This window comes from Lathamus discolor, chromosome 5 (genome assembly GCF_037157495.1).
Source record: "Lathamus discolor isolate bLatDis1 chromosome 5, bLatDis1.hap1, whole genome shotgun sequence".
Taxonomy (NCBI): Eukaryota; Metazoa; Chordata; class Aves; order Psittaciformes; family Psittacidae; genus Lathamus; species Lathamus discolor.
Window position 1 is genome coordinate 26,768,418 of NC_088888.1, and position 11,343 is coordinate 26,779,760.

Consider the following 11,343-nt stretch of genomic DNA (forward strand, 5'->3'; position numbering starts at 1 on the left):
TCAGAACAAAGTGTGAGGATTTTAACAAATAAAACCCAACATTAGAATACGAGTCCAGGCATCTGCTGCCATAAAATTATTTCAATGACTGTATTTCATGTCCCCCTTCATTATAAATCCATTTAGCATCCATTCTAACAGCCAGGCTACGTTCAGAAAAAAAATTATTTGAAGTTCCTGTGGATGTCATATGTGCCCTGTACTTTTACAGCAATTCTATTGCAACTCAACATTATCTTACCAATTAATGTATTGCATCATGCTGCAATATAAAATGTGTACATTTTGTAAATGAGAAAATTGAGCTCAGTTCTGTCTGCTTTGATCCCATTTTACTCTCATAATTCAGAACAAGAATTCTTTTCCTTTTTGGTTGGGTTACTGACACCCTGAACACACACAAGGGAGCCATCTCTTGCATATGAAAGGTACATTTATGCTTCTCTTTTTGAGAAGACTTCCAATTTCTCTTTTTCAATATGATTTTAATATACTTTCCTGCCTTATGATTATTACTGAACCACCCATAAGGGAAATAGGAAATAGATGTGTCAGAAGTACTAATAGAGCAGCATTTACCAGTTACCATAAATGCAGACATCATAAATACCTACATCTACTGAAAAATGGTAAGTGTGAAGCAGATCACAAACAGAGAAAAAATAAAAACAAAACTATAGTCAGGGAGTGAAAAAAACTCTTCTTTAGAAGCTGAATGATCCAACATACTCCTTAAATGTTGTGTGCAAAAAATACCATTTAAAGTTTTACTGCTGATTACCGTAATAAAAAGTATAAAAGCAAATATACATACAAAGTATATAAAATATAGAAATGGAAAAATATATCCAAAATTGCTCCCAGTATGTATGGATGAAAGAATTTATGACTGGTGATTTTCCACAATGAGGAGTTTAATTTTTCTGTTGGGTCTGAATCTTCTGTTTAGTTTATCTGCAGTCATCCTGGACTACCGGATTTGACCTTAAATGCCACCATCTCAAGGCACTTCACAGTGCTTTTTCATCCGGAATGTCTGAAGTGTTTGAGGAAGCTACAAATCCTGTCTCTGGTGACATTATGTCTAGCTGCTTTCCCTGCTATCCCACCCCACCCCCCCCATAATTTTTAACATAACCAAAACTACAACACACAGAAAGCTGAAAAAAAAAAAAAAATCAGTCACCCCTCACACTCACTAGTCTTACACACCTAATACTTGTCATTTGCTGGCAGTTACTGAGTATATGCTGAGAAGAATGTGCAGATCAAACTGAAGGAATTTAAGGATGTCACCTATAAATGCTCCCTGAGATGGCTAAACCACCTCAGCTTAAATAACCTTGTTGGTCAAAAGGTGTAAAAATCTAAGAGTAGCCTGTTCAGCATCTTGAGATAGGATTTCCTCTTGAATTGCCCTGGAACACTTCATCATAATCTTAAACTGATACAGCAGTTTAAGTGGACAGGCTGGCTATCACTGATCTATCAGTAATTCAGGCAACATACTTTCACAGGAAGTAGCACTCCTGTTTCAACATCATCCTCAAACAAAACCTTTTGAACATCCTTTTATTAATTGCTTAGCTATGATCTTGACCTACTGATGCAGCAAGGAACAGCTGAGGCAAATCGCCATGGAATGCTGCTGCTTTTTTCTACTGCATATTTAAAGCTTACAGGGAACCTCAGATTTGATTGAGATAGCTTTAGTGACCTGAAAATTCCACTGGTTTGGTATTAACCCACTTCATTTTGATACTGTTTGGGTTTGTTTGTTCTGTTTTCCTCTTCAGTCCTCACTGGTACCCCACTTTGGTGTTCTTATTTTAAATGGCCATTATTACAGCTGTTAATCTTGAAAGCAAATTCACATCTGCCTTGATCCTTTTCTACAAAATGACAAGACGTTCCTAACTATGCAATGAAGTTAACCTGTGGTAAACCTGTGGTTTTCCAGTCAAATCAGAGTAGAATAATGAGAAATAAATGAGAAATAAAACCAAATCTTAAAAACTCCTTCCCCTCACCCCTTCCTTCTTTCCAGACTGAACTTTACTCCCAATTTTCTCTGTCTCTACCCAGCAGCAGTGCAGGGCGATGGGCAACGGGGGCTCTGGTCAATTCATCATATATTGTCTCTGCCGGTCCTTCCTCCCCAGGGGAAGGCACCTCACACTCTTTCCCTGCTTCAGTGTAGGGTCCCTCCCACGGAAGACAGTCCTCCACCAACTTCTCCAAAGTGGGTCCTTCCCACAGGCTGCAGTTCTTCACAAACTACTCCAGCATGGGTCCCTTACATGGGGTGCAGTCCTTCAGGAACAGATTGCTCCAGTGTGGGTCCCTTCCATGCAGCCTTTCAGGAACAGACTGCTCCAGCATGTGTCCCCTGCAGGGTCACAAATCCTGCAGCAAACCTACTCCAGTGAGAGCTCCTCTATCCCACAGGTCAGGAGTCCCAACAATCATGCGGTCAAAACCTGGTGTTCTCAACATATGTTTTCAATTTCCCACGAGTTACCCTGTCTTGAGGTGAAGCAACAAAGCAAGCCACCACCAGGAGGGGGACTCCAGCCTCCATGAGCAAGTTCTATCCAAGGCAATTCCTTCAGTTGCTCAGGATGAGATCTCACAGCATCAAAGGAAAAAAAATATTGCCAAAAGGGGAAGAAAATTTCCAACACTGAGTTCCTTTACTTTTTTATCACATTCATCGGCACACAGAAAGTAGCAAAAGACACAACTACAACATGACCTTTTGAAATTTCATTTTATACTATGAACTTCATAAATTAACATTACAAATTAATACTTTGAACGTAGAAATTAAGAATTAAAATTATGACATTTTATGATTGCTTTAAAAAAATCTCTTGGAAAATCACTTCCAATGTACCAAATATATTTCCAGTGATTTCAGTAGGTCTAACTACTGCATGTATATATTCCACATAGGATTCTACCAGGTAACATAAAATTAATCATTAGCTAAAAATCAGTGTTAAAAACCAAGTGAGGCCAAAGAACTACAGATCATTTAAGAAAAGCCAGTGAAGTCAATGATATTAACTGCACAAGCAAGGGTTGCTTGAGTAAGTTAAGCCAGCAGAAACAGGTTTGCAAACTGCATGCATTTTCAATTTTTTTTAAATCAGATATTGTCCTGGTTTCTGTTTATTTCATAAAAGTGAATGAAAAGCAGCCTGAATATGAGGTTTTTTCCATAAAGGAGGTTCAGACCTTGCAGTACACATCATATTTTAACTTTGCCCCCAGCTTAGTTCCTTCTAAGCACACTTTGAATTTGGCATCCATTTCCTGGTTCTGAGCTTCAGTGAAAAGATTTTTCCAGTCTCCAACAACATCTGTTGTATAAAGAAAAGTAAAATATTACCCTTGACTGTAAGTACCAAGGAGTATGATTTAAAACATGCAGGGTTATTTTGGGGTTGTTTTTTTTTTTCTGCAAGAAACAAAATCTCTGACCCAAGAAAGAAACTCTGACGTTGGCCTTCTGCTTGGTGTCCTCAGTAGAATGTGAACATAAAGTGAACATAGGAAGCTACTGGTCTGCCTTCATAGCTTTGGCATGTGCCTTGTACAGATGCAGAAAACCGTAAGATGACCAGCAGTTGTGAAAACAATCCAGAAAGTTCAGAGATATGTCTTTTAACAGCAAGAGCTTTGTGCGCTCCCCTAAGGTACAGTTTACATTGAATCTAGATTTTGGAGAGCCCACAGTCTGAGGCTGCCTGAGTCTACAGCTCTAGCTTGATCCATGGGCAAAAGATAGCTCAGTCTGTGCAGTGTCTGGACTCCACATGCTGACTGAGGCTCCTAGGCAATGACACAGGCTATTTAGAAAACCCAAGAAGAAAAATCAGCAGAGGCATTCTGTAGACCCAATGCCAGGCCATCCCCAGCATTCACGGAAGCCAAATTAAAACTCTTCTTTGTTTTAATAGATGCTTACTGCATACCACGACTGAAGGTGTCCTACATGTAGGGCACTTCTGCTTATCATATCAGATAGAGCTTTAACGAATGGTACTGGCCCTTGTGAGGAAATCAAGTAACAATGTCCTGAAGCACAACCAAGTGTTTCTTAAAGAACTCACAACCTTGAAAATTGTATGTAAAGATTAACCATCTACCGACCCAAACTTCTGTCTGCTCAAGATGCAGTGCTACCATTCATCACCCTGGCAAAATACAAACAAATTTGCCTTTGTGGAAAAGAAATGAACCAACAGCACCATGAATCTTCTGAGCCTTATCCTTCACTGCCTGGAAAGCGGCCCTGTCTGCAATGGACTGGATCTGCTCTGCCGTTAGGGAAAATCCAAAGAACTCAGCTATCTGCTTTACTGGCAGTCAGGTTCTAAAAGCAATACAGTGAAAGGGAAACATGCAATATGCTTACTCTAATAAAGGAGTTAGTCACTTGGGATGTGCATTGCTATCATCTATTAACAATACATTTTCCTTCCCGTGTTTTCTGCATTACACTGGAGCTCAGCTTTTGCATAGACAGACTCAAGCTGTCTCTCAATTTAATCTGATTTTGCTCTTTCAGAAACACAGGTTTCTGAAATTTTCCTGTTAATTTCAGCAAATTTCAAGTAATGGGCTCAGATGTGTTTTGCCTGTCAGTTCATAGCAACTGCTTTACCTCTTTCAGGTCTTCATATATTACAATCATAGTATTCTCATCCTCAATGTGTCTGTTCCAGGTGACTGCATGATCAAAACAGGATCCCCAGCTGACTGTAAAGAAGAAGAAAAAGCATCAGCATGACATTTTTTTCTTACTGGGTACTTATTTCTCATCCATGCAAAGGAACGGAACAGCCTCCCTTTCTGTGCTACCATACAACAGAATGACAGAGGCTTCCTCTGGACTTTTTACAGGTAAACGGTTTCCACACAGAAATACGAATTTAACCAAGTGCTTCCCCTCTGTTATTTATTGTCATATACACATCTCCTAAAAGCCAAAGCCAGACATCAGTCTAATGGGTTACTAATGAAGTGTTTGGCTTCATGTTCAGAAACACTAAAGTCATCAAACTGCCATTTTATTAACACTTCAGATCTGTGGCGTTTCCTTCATCACTAAGCGGCAGAATGTCGACCCAATGCTATTGTCCAGCTGCCATGCAACTCCTTCACCCTTGCTTGGAAGAGCAAAATACCCAGAAGCAAAGAATCTTTTAGACATTCTCCCCATTCTGGCATTCAGCTGCCTCCTTTATCATGACATATGGCCATCAGTAAACTAATTATGACACAGCTGTTTTCCCAACGGCCCCATTTAGTTGTTTTTATTCTTTTTTTCTGATGCTTCTTCAGCTACATTCGGTAACTGCAACAATACCTTTCTCATTCATGAACACTGAGAAGAACTCATCCCAAGAGCTGTAACTGGGGATGCCTGGCACATGGTTGTGGAAATGGAAAAATGAAACAGCTGTATCTTTAGGGTTTCGAAACAACACTAGTATCTGGAGTGGGAGAAAGAAGTCAACAAGTTTAGATCACTTATTTCCCCTGGCAACCAAAATGAGAATATAACCAAACATTCTGCAATCAACAACATGCTGGGGGCTACAAAATATTTTATTAGTTAAGGCATGGAGAACAAACTTACAACATGAACACAATAAAGGCCTTCTTACAACTTCCAAGATTTGCTTATGTCGTGAAGCAATTGTAGAAAGAAGCAACTGGGAAAACTGTAATATTGTGATTGAATACTATCCCATAAGATTTGGGATAAGTTGTAAGCAACCATTTGCCAACCTTCTGCTAGGAAAATCTCTGTTCGACTCTCCTTAAGGAAACTGCAGCTGTTACAAACATCTCCCATTTTTCAAAGCATGGCAATAATGTTCTTGAAATCCTATGAGATCATAATCCTCAGAGAAGCATGAACACTTCTGAAAACACCTTATACATATTTAAATTTTTTGCTATACACATTATATTTTTTCCTGTCTCTTACAGGACAGTGAAATAGCAGTGAAACATGGAACAAATCCTCATCCCTTAACCAGTTATTTCCTCCACCTGTGATACGTCTCGTGAGTGTTATGTATCCTTCACTGATCAGTGACCAAGTATCAGAAATACTGAAGTTTTAACAGTGTGACTCTTTGCAAGGAGACAGCCAATGTCCCAGAGATACTGCTGCCACATTGATTCATACTATGGTTGTACATAGATTCACACTACGGTTGTACATATGGTTGTACAAAGAGTAATACAAAAAATGAAAGTGTGAGACTCCAGCCATTTCTGAGCACTGCAACAGCCTCTAGATTTGTTCCTGTTTATGTCAACTACAGCACCCCTAAGGGTACTATAAATCATAGAGGGTGCTAAACTAGCCTAGGCATCATAAGACTCCCATTGTCTCCAAGATGCTTTCCCCCCGTGCAACCTGCTTGGGTGCAAGAAAAGGATGTGGTCCCAAAACCACTTTTGCATGCTGGCACTGTCAGAGAGATGAGGCTTGTTCTTGCAAAAAGGAAAAAGCCCACCTTGGCTTTGCTCTTGAAAACAGACTTGGGGAGGTAGTCGTAATTCAGATGTGTTGCCAAAATCTTTGGAGATGGAATCTGCTTCATCTCTTTAGAAACAAACAGAACCATAAGTGAGAACAGGTTTATTAAATGGGTGCAGCAATGATTTGTGAGAGTCGCTTGTGTGAAACAGCCCCTAAACAAAAGGCATTTGTCATTCCAGATTATCGTTTTTTCCCTCTCAGGAGAAATATGTTTACTTGCTGCATGACTTCATTTTAATAACTTGTGTGCGGGGGTGCAGGAGAGAGAAAACAACAGACTTTAAGTAGTTCAGTAGCTTCTTTTCACTAACCTGGTATTTACTTGGATCTGCACATTCAATAAATGCTAGTTCTGTGCTCACAGGTTTACTCTGGATAGTTGTAAATATCAAATCACTTAAAATCTCGATGAGCCAGTTCACACCTGCACTAAGACACCCAGAGAACAAAATGAAACGTAGCAGAGGTTTATATAAGATCCCAGAGCCTTCTCATTACACGGCTTAATTCAGCATAATAGACAGTCATCAAATGACAAATAGTATTGAAGTTCTCAAATGATTATAAATAAAATATTGCCTTCCATTAATGAGATCCTCAGCAGCTTCTTAACCATGACCAAGAGCTCACTTGTAACCGGCATGTGGTATGGGGGCAGAACTGGATCAACGATGCACTTAACATTGTTTTACTGTATTCATTAAGCAGTGCCAGACAATAACAGGAGCTTTCCTGTCTTTTGCAGAAGCACCTGGGAAGGTTCTAAATAGGAGAGGGAAGGAGCGAGCAAGCAGCTTCACTCATTTTGCCAAGGGCAGCACCTGCCTCTCCCTATTGCCCTAGGTCAAGAACAGAATACAGTCACCTGTTCAATATCACTGCTAGCACTTGTCCTCTGTGCCTGTCGCTGTCTCTATAAGGTGCAAGCCAGAACAAGTGCTAGAAGAGCTGTTACCCACTGGACACCTGCATTCTCCCCACCTCTGACCCTTTGGAAGGGATCTTGCAGCAAAGCCTCCCCCATACAGGATCCTCTTCCAGTGTGAGCCTGTGGCCAGCTCCTGGAGCTGTGCCATGGTGCCTGCTTCCCTGAGGTTTCCAGGAATCACATTTGCTCCTCTGATATTCTGCCGATCGCCAGCAGGACAAAGTGAGGGAACAGTGTGTTCACCTTGGCCCGCAGCACCCTCCCTGCATCCTTGTGGGGAGGTGTTTTGGAAGGCTTCCCACTAGGCCCACAGATATAGAGCTGCCTGCCTCCTGCACACTTAAAGTCCCCTGTGAACACAGCTGACAGAGGCACTAGCAGGGAACGCGCAATGCAAAAAGCTTTAACCTCACACTTTCAGTGGAAAGTTATTCCCAGAACAGAGTAACTTCCAACCCATGCTACACAAAGTGCCTCAGGATGCTTGAATGGAAGCAGCTGATATGTCAGTATAGTACAGTAATGTCTATGCAATGTGTACACATTGCACAATGTCTTAGACTATTACATTTATATACCACCCAATCATACTTATTTATAAGACACTGTATGATTCTATGATTTATATCGTTCTCCCATTTATATACAGATCAGATCCAAAAGCATTAAGAGTTTCCAAATCCACATCCTCATCTGCCCAATATTAACTGCATGTGCACAAGTACAAATTTTAACAAAAAGCTTCAGTTGATACAGCTAAAATCCCTAGTCTCTAAATCACCTACTGGCTTAAACCATGACACTGACCTACCACAAACTGCCCAGTATTAGCAGTGTGAGATCTTTATCTACTGATCCTTTTCCCTAAGCAGGAGAGGTTTACTGAGTTACTAAACCTCACAGGCAATCAGCATCACAGCTCTGTGTCTGAACTCATCCAAACTCGATGAGAAATCAAAGCTAAGCTGTGCAAATGACCTTTTAGGTCTTTGTAGTGTCCAGCAAAATGCTGGACCCGAACCCAAAGGAATTATGGGATCCTTAAAAAAAAATGCACATTTCATATTTTGTGATAGCTCTCTTCTTTTGTATTTTCCCTCTCTTTCTATTGGTTCAGTGTTCTGTCTCACAGTTGCTATAAATTCACCTCAAACATTACAGGCATACTTCCTACACCCCTAAACATACAAAAGTCTCTTTCCAGATCAGAACTCACTAGCCAACATGGATTCTGTGTGCTGAATGAGACCTTGATTTAAGACTCCCTGGTTAGAGCACAGCTTGAATGCATCCACCACCATGTTTATGAAATGAAATCCTTCCATGGACCCACATTTTCTCCAACAACCTTCTTCAACTACCCAGGAAGCTTCTGCTTCTTAGGTCTCAAATAAGAAACATATTCTTGGGGGAGGATTTCCTAGATTAGCAAAACCCATCCCTTTCTTGTAAGCAACCATGTCACACTTGACATTTACTAAAACCAGTCAAAATCAAGTAGTGGATTGTTTTGGTTTTTTTCACTGCTCCTGTTGCACCTTTCCTCCTTTCTGCAAACCTCTGGCTCAGTAACATTTTGCAGTCACAAAACAAAACACAAAAAACAATGCTGGTATTGAATAATGCCAAGAAACAGATTATAATTTTGCAAGCAAAGGTGCTGTGTCCTGACACCTTCTACTCATTAAAATGTCTAATGCATAACTTTATTGCTTTTGTACACTAAGCTACATTACATTACTAACAAGCTTTCCAGAATACAGTTTATCATACTGGCAACGTTGTCTTGTGTCACTGCTGTATATATAAAAAATATGCTTTAGTCTTACTTCTTCAGTCAAAAAACAGTTTCAAAACTTCCTTCCAGAAACATAAACCATATTAAAAAGCAGTATGACAGCCTACTTGAATAACATAAAGCTGGACAAAACCCTGCTGCCTCCAGCTGCAGTAGCAATGCCCAATGTCCTCACACAATATAAACCACATTCAGTTGCTTTCCTTTCTTATTGTGTCAGCTCATTAGTTAAAGTATCGTAGATCACAGAAAGCAATTTATAATTTATTCACCACATTTGGGGTAGGACACCAGCACCATATAATCTCTTCTGGCTTCCAGGTCCTCCAGAGCTTGGAACATTTCCGCACTGCACACTGTGACAGGATATGGGGTCCCCCAGTAGAACAGCAGATCCTTCAAGGTAAGTACTTCACACTTTGCCAACAGTTACCTTGTCAACAAAAGTTTTTTATCCTCAGCTATGTTTACCACCTTTGGGGTGTGAAACTGTTAGTCTAATGCAGTAACTAGACATTATTAAGGGGTGGAGCATAAATCCTTGGCATTACTTCTACCCTCCCATAAACTTGGTATGTTTCTTTCTCTCCTCCCTTCCCTTCTTTCTGGAAATGGAACCTCAGTTGATCCTGTCCACTGACAATCTACAGAACAGGAATTACTTTAGTAAGAAATCCCACTGAGAACAAGCAATTCTTGCAAGCTCAGCCACGGGGGAAACAGAATTGGATAATTAATCACCCTGTGGGAATGAGCAGCAAAATATTAGATCTAATCTTTCATAACATTGATAGGAATAAATAGCATCTCACTAAGAAAAGAAAATCCCTATTAAGAAAAATCCCAAGAGGTTTTATTTTGGCAATAAAGCCAGCCCCACTCTATGAGTCAAGAGAGAGTGAATGATATAAAACACTGAAATCAAAACTACAGAGCAGGAAGAACACTACTGGCAAGGAAAGGATGCTGCCATTCTGGTTTCTAAATACTCCTATATGGAAGCTAGTCTACACTAACACCCTTTTTCACGTCAAAAAGACATATATTGAGGTAGAATTATAGAATCATAGAATGGTTAGGGTTCAAATGGACCTTAAGATCCTCTAGTTCCAACCCATGGGCAGGGACACCTCACGCTAAACCATGTCACCCAAGGCTCTGTCCAACCTGGACCTGAACACTGCCAGGGATGGAGCATTCACAACTTCCCTGGGCAAACCATTCCAGTGCCTCACCACCCTTACAGTAAAGAACTTCCTCCTTATATTCAATCTAAACCTCCCCTGTTTAAGTTTTAACCCATTACCCCTTGTCCTGTCACTACAGTCCCTGATGATCTTGCAAGGCACAGGTTTTGTCAACATCTCCATGACAGAACTAGGATTCCTTTTCAACGGCTGTGAGCCTTATGTACCTAGCTGTGTAGTCCCCTAGCAGGAACAGCACTGCCCCTCCACCAGCTGAAGCAGCAGGAGCACAGCACTAAGAAGCAGCCCTGCGCCCTTGCTTATTGGGGGGCACCTGCTCATGACCCTCAGCATGGGACAAGAAGACCTGGCCTGGCCTCTTAACTGTGGCAGCACAAATGCCACCAGCTCCCAGCTGAAAGAGGGAGGGCAGGACAGTGGGTGTCCCTGGGCAGCACAAACAGGCAGTGCCACGTCGGAACAGCTGCCCGCAGCCAGAGGTGACCAGCAAGGGTCACGGACTGCCACCAGCACCCAGCACTACCACTGTGCCAGGCAACCGCCCCGGCTGGGCCTGCCCAGGCAGCGACGGGATTGGGGCAGCTCCTGCCACCTTCTACAGCCGCTGCCCGTACCAGCAGCAGGGCATCACCTCAGCACGACCCCAAACACAAACGTCCAAGCTCAACCGACCATTACAGCCGAAAGTAGACGCGAGACGACACAGGCGCATGCGCAACCCGTTGCGCGGAAACGGCGCATGTGCGGCCGGTACCGTCGGTGACGGAAGGACGCCGTGGCCCAGCGGCAGCGATGGCTCGGCGTGTCGTGAAAGGGCTGCTGGTGCTGGAGGCAGCGGGGC

General features: G+C 41.7%; 1 protein-coding gene across 1 annotated transcript; it reads right to left on the bottom strand.

The window, feature by feature from the left end:
- Positions 1–2,709: 2,709 nt before the first annotated feature.
- SULT6B1 (sulfotransferase family 6B member 1) lies at positions 2,710–10,064 on the bottom strand. Its single transcript, XM_065680106.1, is given in 6 exon segments — positions 2,710–3,365; positions 4,215–4,381; positions 4,665–4,767; positions 5,378–5,504; positions 6,543–6,631; positions 9,567–10,064. Coding segments are annotated over 6 exon segments (687 nt in total). The 5' UTR covers positions 9,637–10,064; the 3' UTR covers positions 2,710–3,234.
- Between the last annotated feature and the right edge of the window lie 1,279 nt (positions 10,065–11,343).